General features: G+C 43.0%; 1 protein-coding gene across 1 annotated transcript in view; it reads right to left on the bottom strand.

Moving 5' to 3' along the window:
* LOC115467115 (b(0,+)-type amino acid transporter 1-like) overlaps window positions 1-4,535 on the bottom strand; it is a 45,834-nt gene extending 41,299 nt beyond the window's left edge. The window contains 1 exon segment of the mRNA XM_030198813.1: window positions 3,751-4,535. Within this exon segment, the coding sequence (XP_030054673.1) occupies window positions 3,751-4,503 (753 nt within the window). The 5' untranslated portion in view covers window positions 4,504-4,535.
* Window positions 4,536-21,858: the final 17,323 nt, after the last annotated feature.

A 21,858-nucleotide genomic window follows, 5' to 3' on the forward strand; every position in this document is an offset into this window, starting at 1 on the left:
AAAACAAAAAACGCCCCCCAGGGTCCCGTTTAATTTTAACTATTTGGGCAGGTACCTGTTTGTGAATCAAAACCGCCACACCCCTTTTCCTAGAACCATCCACAGATGAGGCAAAAAAAACCTTAGAGTATTGTGGTTGGTATAGGAGTCTCTCATCCCGCTGGCGGAGGTGCGTCTCCTGCAACAGTACTATATGGGGCTTCAAATGCTGGAGCTCTTTAAATAGTTTTTGCCGTTTTTGAGGTATGTTCAAGCCTTTTACATTATATGATAAAACCTTTATATCTGCACTCATGGCTGACATCTAAGACCAGACGGACCTTCCAACATGGCCCACTGAATGCTTCTACGTTCTTCAACTCTCACTTTATGCAAGTCCGGACCTCCCCCCCTCCCCCCCCACATCCGTACACCAGTCAGGGAAACAAGTCTCCTAAATGGGAAAAAAAAGGAAGAGAAAATAACCCACAACATGCCAGGCACCCCACCTCCCCCCCCCCATCCCATCAGCCACCTCCCAATTACCATCAGGTCCCCATACCATTTAAACATTTCCATTTTGAACAGCTTTCATACAAACCCCATTTGTTTCCCATTTCTTCATGCCACTTTACACATTACCCACCCGCCACATCACATTAATCTCCTTCACATCTTAAGGTCCCCTCTAGTTTAAGTTCTCCCCATCAGCTAAACAGATGTACATTCGGATCCCAAGTTAGGACCTCCTCTGAACATTTAGAGGCAAAGGAGAGAGGAGAGAAAGAGAAACCTCTAGGCTTAATAGCAACAGTCATTTATACCACACCATTTCACCTCTTGTCCGTCTCACCCTCTTATTTGCAAAGTCAAGCTCTACAAATCCCAAATGAGTTAATTCACCAAAGTTCAGGTTCCTTCTGCTGCAGCCCGCCGCTTCGAGTTGCTCTTTTTGTTGGGTTCAGGGATCCGTTGCCACTTTTGCAGTCTCGCTTTAGTGGCGGGTGCCACCGCTCCCGGAGGTGTGCCTGAATTCACCAGCCCCGCCGCATGCAGGGACGCCCAGGCGTCTGGCAGTGAGCAGGCTCTATGCTTAGCCCCTTTGATTGTAAAGATCACCGAAAAGGGGAAGCCCCATCTATATGCAATACGTTCCTTTATGAGAACGTCCAGTGCGGGCTTCAACAACCTTCTCTGTTGCAAAGTGAACTGGGACAAATCTTGATAAACAGAGACCTTTGCTCCGCCAAATTCCAAGTTCTGTGTTTTCCGAGCACAACTTAGTATCTGCTCCTTAACTTCAAACTTATGGAACCGAACAATGATGTCTCGCACTTTATTATCTTGTCGCGGGCCCAGGGCTCTATGCGCTCTGTCCAACTCAATGGACGCTGCATCGGCCTCCTCATCACCCAGCAATGAGGCACATAAGGTATGCACAATTCGAGAAACATCCTCCGTATCTCCTCCCTCAGGGACTCCTCAAAAGCGGAGATTATTTCTCCTGCCCCGGTTTTCAAGATCGTCAATTTTGTAGGTTAGTTCCTGGGTTTTACGGTCAATTTCTTGTAGTTTTGCCTCGTGTGAAACCAGGGATTCCGCATGCTCTTCCAGTCTTACTTCCACATCCTCCACTCTGCCACCCAGTTCTTTTAAATCAGAGCTCAGCACATCCATTCGTTCCAATATTTCATCTTTTGATTTTTGAATGTTTTCTTGAATGCCGGTTAGAATCTGCCGAAGTTCAGCCGAGACTCCCTTTTTTGCCGGTGGCTTGCGCGATTCTGCCAACGAAAGCGCCGAATCTGAGTCGGATGGTGAGCCCGGCGCCATTACCTCGTGGCGCTTTGAGGCCCGACTGGAACCGCCGCCTGCAGGCTTCTCCGGTTCTTTAATTCGCGACGACTGTGCTTTGCTCATGTCGGGTGGTTGTCAGTGTCCGTGGGAACGTGCTATTCGCCGTTCAAAACACCCGATGGCCGCTTTTTATTGCTTATTATGGCCTCGTGGATCGGGAGCTATCGAGCTAAGCTGCCATCAGCAGCGGTGACGTCACTTCCTCAGCCTGGACCCTTTTTTTCACGAACAAGTCCCAAAAAAGTACTCCAACTGCCCAGATGACCACTGGAGGGAATCGGGGATGACCTCCCCGGACTCCCCCAGTGGTCACTAACCCCCTCCCACCAAAAAAACCCCACTTTAAAAACTTTTTTCCAGCCTGCATGCCAGCCTCAAATGCCTTACCCACCTCCATGACAGCAGAATGTGTTCGATCCTGTCACAGCCTTTCCCTGGGTCAGATGTGGCTCTCGAATGCAGTACAGGGTCACATCAGCATTGCATTGTGGTGGGTGTAGGGTATTGGGCTCCGTGATTTCATTAGCTTGTGTTACAGTCTCACGATGTTGGTAGTTGGTAGGCTCTTCTCCCATGGTGCTTTTCCCCCTGCCTACTGGGTCAGAGTGTGCCCTGTTGTGTTTCCTGTTGTAGTCCATGCGGTAGTGGCCATTTTTGTAAGCCAGTTTTAGTTCCCTTTCCTGTGTTAGCCATGTTACAGAACTTAGTTATTCCCTTGAATGTGGCTGAAAGAGGGCATTGTACAGCATTCTGCCAGCTCTGACCTACTGCTCATCTCACTACCAGGGAGACTCGTTGCCAGTGGGGCACAACCTCTGATCTGCAGTTAACTGTGAGTAAAGGCGGTTATTCTAATAAAGGACGTTTTTGGAGAGATTAGTCTTCAGGTGTCAACTGGTGTGCCAATGTTATATAGTAGCAACCAGTCCTAGAGGCCGCGTGTATGCAGGTCCCGCAGTGCACTTCAGCCAGGTGGCCCCAGGCCCATCCCCCCCCACCTGTAACACTTGTGCTGGTAAATGGGAGGCCTCCAAAACCCACTGTACCCACATGTAGGTGCCCCCTTCACCCCTAAGAGCTATGGTAGTGTTGTACATTTGTGGGTAGTGGGTTTTGGGGGAGGGGGGTTGGGAGCTCAGCACCCTTGGTAAGGGAGCTATGCATGTGGGAGCTTTTTCTGAAGTCCACCGCACTGACCTAGGGTGCCCAGTTAGTGTCCTGGCATATCAGGGGGGTGAGTGTACTACAAATCGTGGCCCCTCCCACGACCAAATGGTTCGGATTAGGACGTTTTTGAGCTGGGCGCTAAAAAAACCAAATGCCCAGCTCAAAAACGTCCATTTTTTCAAAAATACGGTTCAGCCCGCCCCTTCACGAACCCGTTCTCGGAGATAAACGCCCATGGAGATAGGCGTTTCCATTCGATTATGCCCCTCATTATGTATTATTAAGGTTATATACCATGTATATGAAGAATGAATGGAAGAAATAATATTACAATTAGTAATATTATGAAGTGGGGTCTAGGGCGGAGCTAGGTCTAGGGCAGAGCTGGGGGTGGAATCTGTGGCAGAGCTTGGGCACCCCCAAATAAAAAGGCATTCCGCTGCCCCTGCACACATGCATGCACTCTCCCAGCCCAAGTCAGACTTTCCTGCAGCAGCACCCCCCGCTGGCCCCCAGTACTTTAATCCACACCGATGCCCTCTAACAAAACAGAACCAGCACTTTGCACATATGCCTGCTGAAGTCAACCACCTTCCTGTTCTGACATTCCAACGACTTCAGACCCAGCTGCCAATACAAAATTGTCCATCCCCCAGTAAACAATATTTATTTTAACCAATGTTAGCATTCCTTTTGTCTAGCTATTCTTTATGAAGTGTATGGATTAGAATAGCATAACTTCCTTACCTCAGGATTCTTTAGTTCTTCAATCACATAATTCAGGTTATTCCATCCATCATAAGACCAGAGTCCCTGATAAAAAGCCACACCTATAGGCCCAAAACCTGTGACTGTATTGTGGAAAGCATTCTGGAAATTCTGAGTTTCTCCATTAGCAAGTAGCACCACGCCACCCACCACTATAACCATTAAGATTAGCAGTTTGGCAGCAGTAAAAATGTTCATAATACCTGTGGCCAACCTTACATCAAGGCAATTAATGAGAGCTAAAACCAGTACACATGCGGCCGCTGTACCTTTCACCACAGCTTCAGGTAATGTTGTACAGCCTTGATAAAATGATGCCACTACATACTCAGCAAAGCTCAAAGAAACACCTGCAATACTGGCTGGCCTGACCACAATCACAGAGGTGTAGGCAAAAAGAAAAGCAGGAAGCGAGCCAAAGTTCCTTAAGATATAAATATATTCTCCCCCTGATTCTTTAATGACAGTTCCGAGCTCTGCGTAAGACAAGGCGCCCAATGTAGCGAGCAGGCCACAGGCAGCCCAGATGGTGAGGCTGCCTCCTGGGCTTCCCATGTGCTGTAATACAAACTCAGGTGACATGAAGATTCCTGAGCCTATCATTGTGCCTGCAATTAAGGACACAGCGCTAACCAGTCCAATCTTGCGCCTTAGCCGTAAAGTCTCTGCTCCTCCGGTCAGACTGACATCAAAGACAGAGGTGTCATCTTCTGCTTTTATTTTTTTCTTCATAGTGGAGCTGAAAAAGCTCTCAACCGAGCTGAAAAGAGAAATCCCTACTGATCTGCCTCAGAGAAAATGTGTCATTAACTTAACATCTGAAGTTAATGATTACAATAATATGTTCAAAGAACATACTTGCTGCCATTTTTGTTATCTTGTTTGTAGTTAATGATCTCTATATGAGTAAGAACATACTTTACTGAAATCACTAAGGGGCCGTTTTACTAAGCTGAGCTAAAAAATGGCCTGTGCTATGACAAGCATGTGGGTTTCCCCATGTGCTGAGGCCACTTTTAGCATGGCTGTAAAATGGCAGCATTTCCTTTTTCCCCCATTAATGGCCACGAGCTAATTTTCCAATTAGCACGTGGCCATTAGTGCATGAGCCCTTACCAACACCTATTTTGTAGGCAGAAAGGGATCACACGCTAACCATTCGCCAATCAGTTGGTGTACGGCAATGTAGCTACACTAACCTATTAGCAATGGGCATGCATACTCTCCTCCCCCAGCGCTAAAAAATAACAAGTAATTTTTTAGAGAATGGGAAGCACATGCAGATCCCCAAACTACCACAGAGTATGCCCCTCAGTAGTGCATTTTACCATACGGGAAGCATACGTTAGTGCTTACTCCCGCATAGTAAAAGAGCCCCTAAATAAGTACATTTGAATCAGAAAACCAGTTCTAATGTGATGGAAAACTAGCTCCACCAAATTTTTATCTAAGTCTAGTAGAAAAAGTTGACCCCAGCATTTGCCCCTCCCCTTTCTCCAGCAGAGTGAAAGGACATTTTCGATTTAACTCATAACAAGCCTCTACAGTACCTGAATGTATTTTTCTGTCCCCAGAGAGCTTACAGTCTAAGGAGTTGATATTCAAAGCAATTTAAATGGCCATAAAAAGCAACTGGCTGTTTAAATCACTCAAAAAACAACAGGCAAACGATCCACAAGATCCAGCACGGATGACAAAAGAATAGATTGCAGAGTAAAAGGTCATAATAGTCCAGTTTATTCACCATGTAAAACAATAAATAAGTAAATAATTAAAAGCCCGACACGGCCATGTTTTGCCCTCTCAAGGGCTTCGTCAGTGGTTTGCTACAGTACCCAGAGGTGTTGTCTCAAAATATCACCTACTGGTCTAACACTTATATCATATACAGCAGCAGCTACAATCTACTGGTTGTTTGGTGGGCAATCCAGGAGCAGAGTCAGTATTTTCGTGGTTGTGCCAATATTCAGCACTTAACCAGATAAAGTAATTGCATATTCAGAACCACTTAAAACATAGTTCTATCTATGCGGTTTGCTGTAACCGATTAAGAACTGAATATTACACCTAATGAGATAAGTTTTATCTGACTGTGTAGACCCGGATATTCAGTGCCGGTGTCCTGACATGGTCCAGCATTGAATATCCGGGGATAAAACCAGTAGTGATCAGCAAAATGCTGACTTCTGCTGGCAGAAAATCGGATCCTGCATTTGTACCCGAAGAACTGGAGTGAACCAGAGCTGCCAAGTTACCCATTCCAGAAGGGAGACTTTTTTGCTGGTCCTGGTTTTAAACTTACATCCCAAAACAGTGTAGTATCTGTAGTCCATGGTTATATTCATTGAAATCAGTGCTGTAGGTCCCATAATTCACTAGGATGAGGCTGGCCGAAATCCAGGACCAGTCAAGGTCTCCCTTCTAGAATGGTGTCACGGTTGTGACTGTATCCCATGCCTACACTCACCTCGCCTCCTGGTGACCAGGCCCTATGGCTGCTGTGGACTATCTTCTTCCTGTTTCCCAAACATGTTCCAGAATCCGGTTCCAGTCAAGCCTGTTCCAGAATCCGGTTCCAGCCAAGCCCGTTCCAGAATCCGGTTCCAGCCAAGCCAGTTCCAGCATCCGGTTCCAGCCAAGCCAAGCCCATTCCAGTCCTATTCTGATGTTCCAGCATTCCAGACTTACTTGTGACCTCATCTGTAATTGCCTTTATTAAGCACCTGGGAACTTTCAGGCTTGCCTTTGCAACAGAGGTCTTCAGATGAGTTTTCGTCTGTGTGTGTGTTGCAGTTCCAGCCCTGCTAGTTCTTGTCTTGCCAGTTTTCAACTTCTACTCCAACCCTGCTTGTTCCAGCCCTGCAAGCCTTCAGCTTCAGTTCTAATCCTGATTGTGTTTGCCCTATTTGTCTTCAGCTTCAGTTCCTCCACTGTTTGTTCCAGCCCCGTCTGCTTTCAGCATCCATTCCAGCTCTGCCTGAATCCTGCTCTAGCCAAGCCTGTTTGAGAATCCTGAATCCTGTTCCTGCCTTATTGTCTTGCTTCCAATCAAGCCAAGCCCGTTCCAGAATCCAGTTCCAGCCAAGCCTGTTTGAGAATCCTATCTACAGCTTCAGCTCCAGTCCGGTTGGTCCAGTCCTGCTTATTCCAGCCCTGTTCATCTACAGCTTCAGTTCCCATCCTGCTAGTTCCGGTCCTGCTTGTACCAGACTGTCTTAGTTATAGGACGATGATTGAATGAGATGGTGCTGATGGGTCTTTAAGTCTGGAACGAACCATTGCCATCTTCCACAGTTGAGGAACCAGTCTGTTCGTCAAGCTGGCATGGACCATTGAATATATGGAAAGGAAGAAAGATGGGCAGAAATTTCTTAATGAATATTGATGGGATTGGATCTTATGGAGCTGTGGTTATACGCATATGCCTTCTAATTCTGCCGGAGTGGGAAAATTAAATTCTGCAAAAGTACTGCAGAGTGTAGAGGAGGCGGAGGAAGTTAAGACAGTGTGTTAGCTAGCATCATCCACTTTCTAGGTGCTGGTTGGCATCAAGCTATTTCTTATGCCTGTGATCTTGCACAAGACATGCACAGGACCCAGATATGCCTATGCTTAATGATGTGGATTCTTGATAACTTACTAGATTTTGCTCTTACATTTCAGGAAGCTCAGATAGCTAGGAGGATATTTTGTAATGTTAGGCTGGTGTGTTAAATTTGGAGTTTTCCATGAAAGGATAGTTTACCGTAGGTAATGTAGGCTGTGATTCTCACTACCTGGATTATTTGATATTGTAGGCTGATTTATTGGCTTCGGGTTATGTAAAATACTGCAACTAGCTGACTGCTAGAGTTCAGGTGGGTGGCTTTATACTGGCTACCAGTTTGTGCTGGAATACAGTTTAAATTAATAACCCTTACATATAAGATCCTTCACAGAATGGCCCTATCTTACCTGGGTGGCCTTCTAGAGTTAAATATTCCAAATGATGCTTTACAGTCATCAGAAGCTTTCAACTTGAGGATGTCACCCCAAGAGATTTGCATTTGAGGTACTTCTCTGATCCATTCAGATGAACTGCTCAAGGAACTGAAGATTGGCTGCATCTTATGTTTTCTCATCTCACATTTCCTTTAGATGCAGGCTAAAATCTTGGCTCTTTCTGAAGTATTTATGTACTTTGATACTTTCTGTTGTTTTATTGCTGTCATGATTGCAGTAAATGCTTTTATGTGTAGCCCTTTGAATTGATGTGGACTTGCTGAACTGAACTGTTGTAATCTGCCTTGAACCCTCCTAGCTAAGCAGAATAGAAATACTGAAATCAAATTAAGTCTCTATGAACAGAACTCACTCGTATGGTACAAGAACATAAGAGCAGCTATACTGAGTCAGACCAATGATTCATCCAGCCCAGTATCCTATTTTCCAAACAGTGGCCAAGCCAGGTTGCAAGTACCTGGCAGAAACCCAAATCGTGACAACACTCCATACTACAAACCCCAGGGCAAGCAGTTGCTTCCTATGTCTGCCTCAATAGCAGACTATGGACTTTTCCTCCAAGAATTTGTCCAAACCTTTTTTAAACCTAGATACGCTAACCATCTCCTCCGGCAAAGAGTTCCAGAACTTAACTATTCACTGAGTGAAAAAATATTTCCTCCTATTTATTTTAAAAGTATTTCCATGTAACTTCCTCAAATGTCCCCTAGTCTTTGTACTTTTGAAACAAGTAAAAAATCGATTTACTTCTACTCGTTCTACACCAGTCAGGATTTTTTTAGACCTCAATCATATCTCCCCTCATCCGTCTCTTTTCCAAGTTGAAGAGCTCTGACATCGTTAGCCTTTCCTCATACGAGAGGAGTTCCATCTCCTTTATCATTTTGGTCGCTCTTCTTTGAACCTTTTCTAATTCTGCTATATCTTTTTTGAGATACGGCGACCAGAACTGAATGCAATACTCAAGGTGCGGACGCACCATGGAGTGATACAAAGGCATTATAGTGTTTTCGGTCTTATTCACAATCCCTTTCCTAATAATTCCTAGCATCCTATTTGTTTTTTTGGCCGCCATCGCACACTGAGCACAATATTTTAGCACATTATCTACAACCACACCCAGATCTTTTTCTTGAGCGTTGACCCCCCCAAGGTGGACCCTAGCATCAGGTAACTATGACTCGGATTATTCTTTCCAATGTGCATCACCTTGCATTTATCCACATTAAATTTCATCTGCCATTTGGACGCCCAGTCTTCCAATTTCCTAAGGTCTTCTTGCAATATTTCATAGTCCGCACATGTTTTAACAACCTTGAATAGTTTTGTATCATCTGCAAATTTGATCATCTCATTGTTCCGATTTCCATATCATTTATAAAGATGTTAAATAGTACTAGTCCCAGTACAGATCCCTGCAGCACTCCACTGTTCACCCTCCTCCATTGAGAAAAATGACTGTTTAACCCTACCCTCTGTTTTCTGTCCAATAACCAATTCTTAATCCACACCAGAACCTTGCCTCCTATCCCGTGACTCTTCAATTTTCTCAGGAGTCTCTCATGAGGACCTTTATCAAAAACTTTCTGAAAATCTAGATATACTACATCAACTGGCTCACCTTTATCCACCTGTTTATTCACGCCTTCAAAGAAATGAAGCAAATTGGTGAGGCAAGACTTCCCTCAGATGAACCCATGCTGACTCTGTCCCACTAAACCATGTCTGTCTACGTGTTCTGTAATTTTATTCATTATAATAATTTCCACTAATTTGCCCGGCACCGATGTCAGGTTTACTGATCTATAATTTCCCAGATTACCCCTAGAACCCTTTTTAAAAATCGACATCACATTGGCCACCCTCCAATCTTCAGGTACTACGGACGATTTTAATCACAGGTTACATATTACTAACAGTAGACCAGCAATTTCATGCTTGAATTCCTTGATTACCCTTGGATGTATGCTATCCAGTCCAGGTAATTTACTACTCTTTAGTTTGTCAATTTGACTCAATACATCTTCCAGGTTCACTGAGATTTCTTTCAGTTCCTCTGCATCATCACCCTTGAAAACCAATTCCGGTACAGGCAGATCTCTTACATCTTCTTCCATAAAGACAGAAGCAAAGAATTCATTCAGTTTCTCTGCTATGGCCTTGTCCTCCCTGAGTGCCCCTTTTGCTCCTTCATGATCTAACAGTCCCACAGATTCCCTTGCAGTTGTTACTGTGAGTTTTAGCCTCTACGGCAAGTTTCTCTTCATATTTTCTTTTAGCCTTCTTTATTAACGCTTTGCATCTGACTTACCAGTGCTTACGTTGCTTCTTATTTTTCCATTCTTTGAAGGACAATCTTTTGGCTGTAATGGCCTCTTTTACTAAGCATGCTGGCTGACGTTTTCTCTTCTTTCCACCTTTGCAAATACGTGGAATGCATCTGGACTGGGCTTCCAAGATGGTATTTTTGAATAACGTCCATGCCTGATTTAGTGTCCTAATCTTTGCACCTGATCCTTTTAGTTTCTTTTTAACCATTTTCCTCATTTTATTATAGTCACCCTTTCGAAAATTAAATGTAACTACAGTAGATTTCCTTTGCGGGTTCATCCCAGATAGTACCTCAAACTTGATTATGTTATAATCACTATTTCCCAGGGGACCCAACACCACTACCTCTCGCACTATGCCCTGCACGCCACCAAGGACCAGATCCAAAATTTATTTATTTTTATTTTGTTACATTTGTACCCCACGCTTTCCCATTCATGGCAGGCTCAATGCGGCTTACATATTGTATACAAGTACTTATTTGTACCTGGGGCAATGGAGGGTTAAGTGACTTGCCCAGAGTCACAAGGAGCTGCATGTGCCTGAAGTGGGAATCGAACTCAGTTCCTCAGTTCCCCAGGACCAAAGTCCACCACCCTAACCACTAGGCCACTCCTCCACAATGGCTCCCCTTCTTGTTGGTTCCTGGACCAGTTGCTCCAAGAAGCAGTCGTTTATTACATCTAGAAATTTTACCTCCCTGTCACTCCCTGATGTAACATTTATCCAGTCAATATTGGGGTAATTGAAATCAAATAATATGTATCTCTTTCTACCTGATATACAAACTGTTTGCAAGCAACTATGGCTGCCCCTGGGCAATACAATTTCCAGCACTCACACAATGTGGAGAAAAAAAAGACATCAGGTATTACAGCACCACCTCTTTGTCAAAGGACAAGCCTTTTATATAATGAGGGAACTGTATCAATCATGTGTCTTCAAAAAAAACTCCACAACATCACTCATTTGCCACTGACTTAACCATGTACTATGTAAACATTTGTAAAGGAGACCTAAATACTGAAGTTTAAATTCAAACGGCTTGGAAAGAGTACTTATCTTGGCTAAAGAATTATCCTGCTTTACAAATCCAGCCTCGCATCCATTGTACTCCACACATAGATAAAGTCCCGACAGGGTAGTCCTGTTTCGCTACGTTATAGCTGCTTCAGGGGAATAATCGTGTAAATAAAAAATCCAAGCTTCTAATGTCTCGCCGTCTCCACTTCACTCTGGTTCAAAACATGGCGGACGGTCTCTTCGCTTTCACAATCCGGTTATATACTCAGCGTCTGACGTCACCCAAAAATGCTCCAATCAGAGAAACGCTTTCCCTTCAATCGCTACATTTAAACCCCTGGGTATGACAGTCTTAAGCTCAAATATCCATCGTTGTTCTCTTTGTCTTAAAAGACGTCTGATATCACCTCTTCTTTCCGAAACTCTCATTTGTTCTAGTACTATGCAACTCAACTCTGAAAATTGATGATGATATTGTACACAGTGCGAGACCATAGGTTCATATATCTTCTCCGCTTGGATACAATGTCTGTGTTCTATTAACCGGGTTTTCAAAGGGCGAGAAGTCTGTCCCACATAGCATAATGCACACGGGCACATTATGATATATATTACATTCATTGAAGTACAATCTGTTATGGAATGCAACTTGTATATCTTTTTAGAAATTGGATGAATAAATTGATTAGAACTTAACATAATGTTGCACACAGAGCAGTGCCCACAAGCGCTATGAAATCCATCATCATGTCTTCTAAATATATCTCGATTCCAAACCTCTGCTGGACATAAGGTGTCATTAAAATTACTATTACGTTGAAAAGAAAAAATCACTCTCAAGTCCCGAAAACAAGGGTGAACTTTCAACATAGGTAAATGCCTTCTAACAATCTTCGACATTTTATCTGTGTGGGCATTATAACGTGTTACAAATGTTAACACCTCCTCTGGCCCCTGAGTCTTTTGGCTGGGGTACAACAGCCAATCTCTGTGATTGTTCTTTGCTCTCTTCTTAGCTGTAGACACCAATTTCTTAGGGTAACCTCTATTAATCAATTTCGATTCTAACTGATTAGCCTGTTGTTGATAGCTCTTAGTGGAAGAACAAATCCTCCTATATCTAAGAAATTGTGCAAATGGAATATTCATTCTACAATGATGAGGATGCATACTTGCAAACTGTAAAGTCGTATTGCGATCCGTAGGTTTAATATAAACAGAAGTGGCCACCCGCTGGTGTTCTAAGGTCACCCAAATGTCTAAAAAAGCGATGGCTGAAGCGCTATGTTTGGCTTCGAACTTTATCGTTTCATGACATGCGTTTAGTTCATCAACAAATTGATTCAATTGCTCCACTGTGTCCCTCCAGACCATAAAAATATCATCGATGTATCTGAGCCAACATATGGCATGCCTAAATAAGATGGACGTATAAATCCATCACATCTCAAAATATTCCATGAAGAGATTTGCAATGGTGGGAGAACAGGCAGCACCCATGGAGACCCCCTGTCTTCTGGAAATAAAATTTCTTGTTCCAAGTGAAATAATTCTTAGTTAAAGTAATGCGAATTAAATCCATAACAAAATCCGTTGGCACCATTTGTGGACGAGGTCTAGAATCCATAATTTGTTGTAATACTAATATTACTTCCTCTTGGGGTATTGACGTGTATAAGGCACAGACGTCCAACGTTACTAATAAGACGTTGGTTCGTTCTTGTATCTGTAACGCCTCTAATAGTGTCAAAAAATGAGAACTGTCTCTTACATAAGATTTTATCAGAATCATATGGGGTTGTAAGATCCTATCTATATATTGCGCTGCCCGTTCCAATAGAGAACCCTTGGCCGACACAATAGGCCGACCAGGTGGATGTTCCATATTCTTATGGATCTTCGGCAACGTATAAAAGACAGGAACTTTGAAAAAACGGTAGTTCAAAAATTTGTGTTCTTTCTCCGTAAGAAAACCTTCTTTCTTGCCTCTATCTGATAATCTTTTAATGAGCTCCTGTACCTCCTCAGAAGGATCTTCAGCAACCTCCACATATGTGTCCCCATTTGCCAACTGACGTGCTATCTCCTCCATGTAGTGTATCGTATCTTGCACCACCACTGCCCCTCCTTTATCAGCCTTCCGAATGATTATTGTAGAATCATTTTTCAATTCATACAAGGCAACCCTTTCATCTTTATTCAAGTTAAATTTACATTTGGGCAAGTGAGATTCCATCTCCTCCAAGTCTTTCAAAATGCACATTTTAAAAGTAGTCAAACACAGCAGAGGAGAGCATGGATAGATCGCTAGTAAGTGAACCTTCCAAGTGGAGTCCTATGGGCAATTTAGAAGCTGTCCTGACTACTTTTAAAATGTGCAAGATACGATACACTACATGGAGGAGATAGCACGTCAGTTGGCAAATGGGGACACATATGTGGAGGTTGCTGAAGATCCTTCTGAGGAGGTACAGGAGCTCATTAAAAGATTATCAGATAGAGGCAAGAAAGAAGGTTTTCTTACGGAGAAAGAACACAAATTTTTGAACTACCATTTTTTCAAAGTTCCTGTCTTTTATACGTTGCCGAAGATCCATAAGAATATGGAACATCCACCTGGTCGGCCTATTGTGTCGGCCAAGGGTTCTCTATTGGAACGGGCAGCGCAATATATAGATAGGATCTTACAACCCCATATGATTCTGATAAAATCTTATGTAAAAGACAGTTCTCATTTTTTGACACTATTAGAGGCGTTACAGATACAAGAACGAACCAACGTCTTATTAGTAACGTTGGACGTCTGTGCCTTATACACGTCAATACCCCAAGAGGAAGTAATATTAGTATTACAACAAATTATGGATTCTAGACCTCGTCCACAAATGGTGCCAACGGATTTTGTTATGGATTTAATTCGCATTACTTTAACTAAGAATTATTTCACTTGGAACAAGAAATTTTATTTCCAGAAGACAGGGGGTCTCCATGGGTGCTGCCTGTTCTCCCACCATTGCAAATCTCTTCATGGAATATTTTGAGATGCGATGGATTATACGTCCATCTTATTTAGGCATGCCATATGTTGGCTCAGATACATCGATGATATTTTTATGGTCTGGAGGGACACAGTGGAGCAATTGAATCAATTTGTTGATGAACTAAACGCATGTCATGAAACGATAAAGTTCGAAGCCAAACATAGCGCTTCAGCCATCGCTTTTTTAGACATTTGGGTGACCTTAGAACACCAGCGGGTGGCCACTTCTGTTTATATTAAACCTACGGATCGCAATACGACTTTACAGTTTGCAAGTATGCATCCTCATCATTGTAGAATGAATATTCCATTTGCACAATTTCTTAGATATAGGAGGATTTGTTCTTCCACTAAGAGCTATCAACAACAGGCTAATCAGTTAGAATCGAAATTGATTAATAGAGGTTACCCTAAGAAATTGGTGTCTACAGCTAAGAAGAGAGCAAAGAACAATCACAGAGATTGGCTGTTGTACCCCAGCCAAAAGACTCAGGGGCCAGAGGAGGTGTTAACATTTGTAACACGTTATAATGCCCACACAGATAAAATGTCGAAGATTGTTAGAAGGCATTTACCTATGTTGAAAGTTCACCCTTGTTTTCGGGACTTGAGAGTGATTTTTTCTTTTCAACGTAATAGTAATTTTAATGACACCTTATGTCCAGCAGAGGTTTGGAATCGAGATATATTTAGAAGACATGATGATGGATTTCATAGCGCTTGTGGGCACTGCTCTGTGTGCAACATTATGTTAAGTTCTAATCAATTTATTCATCCAATTTCTAAAAAGATATACAAGTTGCATTCCATAACAGATTGTACTTCAATGAATGTAATATATATATCATAATGTGCCCGTGTGCATTATGCTATGTGGGACAGACTTCTCGCCCTTTGAAAACCCGGTTAATAGAACACAGACATTGTATCCAAGCGGAGAAGATATATGAACCTATGGTCTCGCACTGTGTACAATATCATCATCAATTTTCAGAGTTGAGTTGTATAGTACTAGAACAAATGAGAGTTTCGGAAAGAAGAGGTGATATCAGACGTCTTTTAAGACAAAGAGAACAACGATGGATATTTGAGCTTAAGACTGTCATACCCAGGGGTTTAAATGTAGCGATTGAAGGGAAAGCGTTTCTCTGATTGGAGCATTTTTGGGTGACGTCAGACGCTGAGTATATAACCGGATTGTGAAAGCGAAGAGACCGTCCGCCATGTTTTGAACCAGAGTGAAGTGGAGACGGCGAGACATTAGAAGCTTGGATTTTTTATTTACACGATTATTCCCCTGAAGCAGCTATAACGTAGCGAAACAGGACTACCCTGTCGGGACTTTATCTATGTGTGGAGTACAATGGATGCGAGGCTGGATTTGTAAAGCAGGATAATTCTTTAGCCAAGATAAGTACTCTTTCCAAGCCGTTTGAATTTAAACTTCAGTATTTAGGTCTCCTTTACAAATGTTTACATAGTACATGGTTAAGTCAGTGGCAAATGAGTGATGTTGTGGAGTTTTTTTTGAAGACACATGATTGATACAGTTCCCTCATTATACAAAAGGCTTGTCCTTTGACAAAGAGGTGGTGCTGTAATACCTGATGTCTTTTTTTTCTCCACATTGTGTGAGTGCTGGAAATTGTATTGCCCAGGGGCAGCCATAGTTGCTTGCAAACAGTTTGTATATCAGGTAGAAAGAGATACATATTATTTGATAATACATTCTACCTATTCCGTTTGATTGGGTAATTGAAATCACCCATTATTATAGCATGCCCAATTTGCCAGCTTTCCTAATCTCTGTAAACATTTCTTCATCCATCTGTTTGTTCTGTCCCGGCGGAAGGTAGTTCAGCTCTACAAGAATACTCCTTCCCTTCATACATGGAATTTCTATCCATAGTGATTCCATGCTGTTATTTATGTCATGTGAAATGTTTATTTCACATGACAGGTATAGACAGATATAAACAGCTTGGGCTATATCAAGCCCAGGTTACACATACCCACCAAACTCTGTGTGCTAATTATCTATTAACTGCTCTAAATTCCTGGTTACTTTAAATAAAATTCTGAATACACTGTGTAACATTCTCTTGGGTAGCATTCACCAGCACACACATACAGCAAGCCTGCCATCTGCAGGCTAAGAACAAAATGGTGAGGTAGCCAAAAATATCAGCCTGCTACATTGCCTTGATAATTTCTAGGCAATTACACTAAACTGATGCTGTACCCCTCCACTCTCAAATAGGTTTCAATATTCAAAAGCCTAGCAACAACATAAAGGTAAGAAGATGAATGATCCATAAAGTCCTTCTGTCCTCTTTTTCCTAGGTCAGGGGTTCCCAAACCTGGATAACTCTAGCCAGTCAGGTTTTAAGGATATCTACATTGAATATGCGTGAGATATATTTGTCTATCAAGGAGGCAGTGCTTGCAAATTGATCTCATGAACGTTCATTGTGAATATCCTTAAAACCTGACTGGGGTTTCCCCCAGGACAGGTTTGGGAATCACTGTCCTAGGCACACACAGGAGGTTCACTGGGTTTCAAGCTTTTCATCCTTCCCACTGAAAACCTGGTAGGGGCCCTCTGTTGGAGGAAAGGACTATCAATGTCAAGACTGAAGGTGTGACTGTACTCCTCTATCTACAAATTACTCAGGATACACTCCCAGTTAATTCTGGGAGTGGAACAGTTTATCTACTCCCAGGGCTTTTTTTGAGGGGGTACTTGGAGGTACTGAGTACTGGCACCTTTTCCATTGTCTGCTAAAACCAGTGCTTTTTTTGTGCCGGTACAGCGTACCGGCACCTTTTTTTCTGAGGGCAGGCAGCTCCCCTACATTCCGTTCTGCCCCCTGCAAAATATTCTATTTACCGAAGTTGCAGCGGCAAACCGGTGGGCGGTGGCAGTAAAGGCAGCAACCAGGCAGGCTCGCCTCCATCCTTCGCTTCCCTGCCCTCTCAGCGTCCCATCTTCCTCTGATGCCATTTCCTTTCCGTGAGGGCGGGATGCTGAAAAGGCAGGGAAGTGAAGGATGGAGGCAAGCCTGCCTGCTTGCTGCCTTTACTGCCGCTGCCCGCTGGTTCGCCGCTGCGACTTTGGTAGAGAGTGGAGTGGAAGTGAGCCTATCCAGTCCACTGTAAGTAAGGAAGACATTTAATTAATCTGTTTCCACTCCCCCACACAGCCGTCACCATTCACTCAAACACAGCAAGCAAACCTGTGAGCTGCTGCATCCACGTTGTTGTTCTTTATTGTCGGTCCATCTGTAACAAGTCTAACATTGTTTTTGTTGGATAGGCAGTGCCTTATAAGGTGAGGAGAAAAAAACATAATTGAATATCACTAAAACAACTTCAAAAATTATTGTAGCTAGTAGAAACAGCAATTATAAATTCTGTAGTTTGTGCTCATTTTTCTTCACTGTGCTTCTATACAATTCAGATGGCCAGTTGTCAGAGAATATTCTGTTTCCTGATGGGTTCATCTTAACTGGTTGTAATCTGCCTTGGGAAGCCTGGTGTTATAAAAGATGGCGGAATATATTAAAATTAAATGGAAGTAGAATTAAACTCTCCTTTTATTGGGTCACGTGGAATCACATCTTCATCTTTTTTTTTTTATATAGAAGTTTACCCTAGATAAGGATGGGAGGGGAGGGCAGGGGAGAGAGGAGAGTTGCTGGACATGGACTGACTGATGGAGGGGAGGGCAGGAGAAATGCTGGACATGGATGGAGGGGAGGGAGACAGGAAGGAGATGCACATGGATGGAGGGGAGTGGACAGAGGAGAAATGCTGGACATGGATGGAGTGGAGGGCAGGGAAGAGAAATGTTGGAAGGAAAGAAAGACAGAGGAGGAAGGGATACACACGGATGGAAGGAAGGAGAGAGGAGAAATGCTGGATTGGATGGAGGAGAGGGAAGACAGAGGAAGGAGATGCACATGGATGGGGGGAGGGGAGAGAGTTGAAATGCTGGACATGGATGGAGAGGAGGAAAAAGAGAGGAAGTGAGATGAACATGGATGGATGGAGGGGAGGGGTAGAGGAGAAATGGTTCATGGATGGAGGGGAGGGAAGACAGAGGAGAAGATGCACATGGATTTAGGGGAGATGAGAAATTGGACATGGAGGGGAGGGAAGAGAGAGGAAGTGAGATGACATGGAGAGGGAGGAGAACGGAGGGAGAGGAGATGGAGGGAGAGGAAGAGAGAAAGGAGAGAGGAGGAGAAGGGGAGAGAGGGGAGAGTAAGATGAACATGGATGGAAGTGAGGAGAGAGGAGATATGCTGGACATGGATGGATGAGAGAGGAAGAACAGGAGATGCATACGGATGGAGGGGAGGGAAGAACAGGAAGGAGATGCATACTGACGGAGATTAGGGAAGGGAAAAAACTGCACATGGATGGAGAAAATAGGCAAAAACTGAATCCACTCTATACCTCCTCCATTCAAGTCTGCGGAGTACCCAGCTTTTACCTATGGATGCAGAACAAGAAATGAAGAAGAAAGGAGGAAAGTAAAAAAATAAATGGAAGGAATCCCTGGAAATGGAGATAAGGGAACAGATACTGGGACCGACATGATCAGAAAAAACAAAGTCACCAGACAACAAAGGTAGAAAAAAAAAATCATTTTATTTTCATTTTAGTGGTTGGAATATGTCCAATTTGAGAATTTACATCTGCTGTCTTATTTTGCACTGAGTATACTGGAGCTGTAACAGCTTACAGAAATTATTTATAATGAAAAAAAATCACGTTATTTTTTTCTCCTATACTAGTATAATACTTTCAATGATGTCTGTTTATATGGCCATGGCTGGTATAAGGGGTGTGGCTATCAGGGGTGAAAACATATGTGGTGACCCCGACCATAATGAGTACCGGCACCTTTTTTTCTAAAGAAAAGCACTGTCTACTCCATCAAACATACATTGCAGCAGCAGACAAAAAACTGTTTCACTGTTCTAAGGTTAACATCCCTCTTTCTAGAACACAAGACAGTCTTCTTCATTGCCAGGCCCTGGGGCCAGTGGCGGCCCCCATTGACCCCAAGTGTGGCCACTTGACTCTTCCTTCCCACCCCCAGTGTCTTGCTACTAGCACTACATTCATAATCACTTGTTTTTTGTTTGCTTTGGGTTTTTTTTTACCTCTACCAATTCACCTCACTATAAATCTGAGCTGCAAGTTGTTCAAATTCTTTCATTATCCTAAGCAGCTCACATTTGTAAATTGTGTGTTATGGTTCCACCTCCTGAGGCAGCGAGCAGTATCATCGCGAAACAAGAGGCCTTGTTGGGGTATTTGGGTTCTGTGTGCCATGTGAGGAACAGCTTGAAGAGTGGAGAAAATATACGTCAGATTTCTGAATTCAGACAAGTGAACTCTGGGAAGATGACTGACACATTAGCTCCTACCGACACATTGGCTCCTCCTGTTCTGCTTGCAAGCTAAGTACTTTGGGCTGTTTATTCTCCTTAGCTTTTTGAGTGCGCACACTTTTTTTTACTTTTTATTTTTGAGTGGTCTTTGGAACCTTTATTTTTCAACCAAAGTGTGACACAGATTGTATGTGATTTGGGTGGTTGTGTCTGGTTTTTTGGGGCGCGTTCTTTTTCTCCTTTTTTAGAAGAGTTTTTGGATTTCTGTCTTTTTTCTAGACCTTAAACATAAGGCCAATGACAATAATAAAAATGGAACTCTATGTATGAGTTGCAATGCTAATGTGTTTGCTTTGTGACCACCAGGGTTTGCTCTGGGAACTTTGAGGCCTGTTTGAATAACATTTTTTGTTATTCATGGTCTACCCTATGCGATCTATCTCACTTGGAGGTTACATGCAAACTATTTTTTAATTTGATGTTTGGTTTGCTACCATACATTTTTTGTAGTCAGAACAGAAAAGCAATTCCAGGGTGGCACTGCCAACAAGCCTGTGAGAAAATATAGGAGGACTGCAAATTGGGGGGGGGGGGGGGGGGGGGGGAGGAGGGAACCAGTTTGAAGGGATTGGAAGACAGGATGGTGAAGGCTGACTGGTAGGCATTGGATGGAGATTGGGATTAGCTGGGGTACAGTCAGAGACATGCTGGAGAGAGGAGCTGGGGAATAGGGCTAGAGAATTTGTAGGGAGAGATGGGCTTAGGGAGTGCACCGAATACACCGAAGGAAGCCCCTCAGACCTGTGCTCAGAATAGAGGAAAGCAACTCCCTAGGGGCGTCCAAGCACAGCCTATAGCCAAGTGCCTGTAGGACATGTGGGTTCAGATAACAAGCCACACCCGAACCCCACAAGAAGGGGGAAGAAGAGGACGGCTGGGCAATAGACCCACTTTAGAAGGAAGGTCTGGTGCATGAGCAGAACAAATTTTTTTTTTTTTGGGGGGGGAAGGAACTGACGAGGCATCTAGGCCTCCCACGCTCCCAGCTGCACCCACAACCTCAGTCAGGCCCTCCCCAGTCAGAGTTGTGCCTCCCATGGGAAAAACCCAGCAGCATCTTCCAGCACTGCACGTGCAATGCATCTAAGATGCATTTTGGGATTATTTAAGTTCATTCAGTAAATATTTGCTTTGGCATTACAAACTGACAAGTTCCAGACTGCACCATTCTTTATACTGTTGATATCACTGGAAGAGTTCAGCTTCTTTGCCTCCATATGCAGGTAGGGGAACACAGCTTGTTGGTCTGGAGTGGTCTAGTAAGAACCAAAAAGATCAGGTAAGACCAAATTTCACCTTTACACGCAGAAAATGCTTTATTTATTTAACAATTTCTAATTCATTTACAACTAGTGAAGAAAAATAGAAACATACAAAATAAAAGACAGATAACAAGGGCAAATTGTTCATCATCAGTCCAACAATGGCAGGCTTAACCCCACACTTTAACAAAGAAATACATTTTCAAGCTTTTCCTAAACTGCCTCCACACTCCCACATAATCTCAGGTATCCAGGTAGCCCATTCCACAGCGCAGGCCCCGCAATAGAAAAAGTTGTTGCATGTGTCTCCGCATGCTTTGCAGACATCGGTTTTCTGTTGAAACCTGCAATAATGGTTTCAGATCACAAAGCCCTTACTGGCCGAAATACAGAAATCACTTGCCTAAAATACCATGGTATGGATGATGAATACAAAATCTGATGGATAAATCTCACAATCTTATATTGTACCCGGTAGATGATTGGTAACAAATGTAGGTCTTTTTTTTTTTTTTTAGCAAAGGAGACACATACTCAAATCTTGATGCCCCAACTATCAATCTAGCAGCAGCATTCTGAATTGTTTGTAATGCTTACATCCTAGATTTAGTGATGCCTAGATACAATGCATTACAAAAATCAATCCTGCAAAGAACCAATTCTGCACCACTGATCTAAAATCATCTCCAGACAATACAGGTTTTAATTTAGCTATTAAATGCAACTTATGTCAGAATTTGATCTTGCATTGAAAAATGAGTATCTAGGATTACCCCCAATACACGCATCTTTTCTGTTACAGACAGTTCCGCATCACACACCTTAACAACCTTCAATCGAGGTTAATTCTCCCCCAAAATATCAGTTCTGTTTTTTCCAAAATTCAAAGCTAATCTATTTCTGCCCATCCATGCTGCTATCGCATCCATACAGTTCTTCAGTTTTCTCACTCGCCAATTGCAAT

This window comes from Microcaecilia unicolor, chromosome 3 (assembly GCF_901765095.1).
Source record: "Microcaecilia unicolor chromosome 3, aMicUni1.1, whole genome shotgun sequence".
NCBI classification, from domain to species: Eukaryota; Metazoa; Chordata; class Amphibia; order Gymnophiona; family Siphonopidae; genus Microcaecilia; species Microcaecilia unicolor.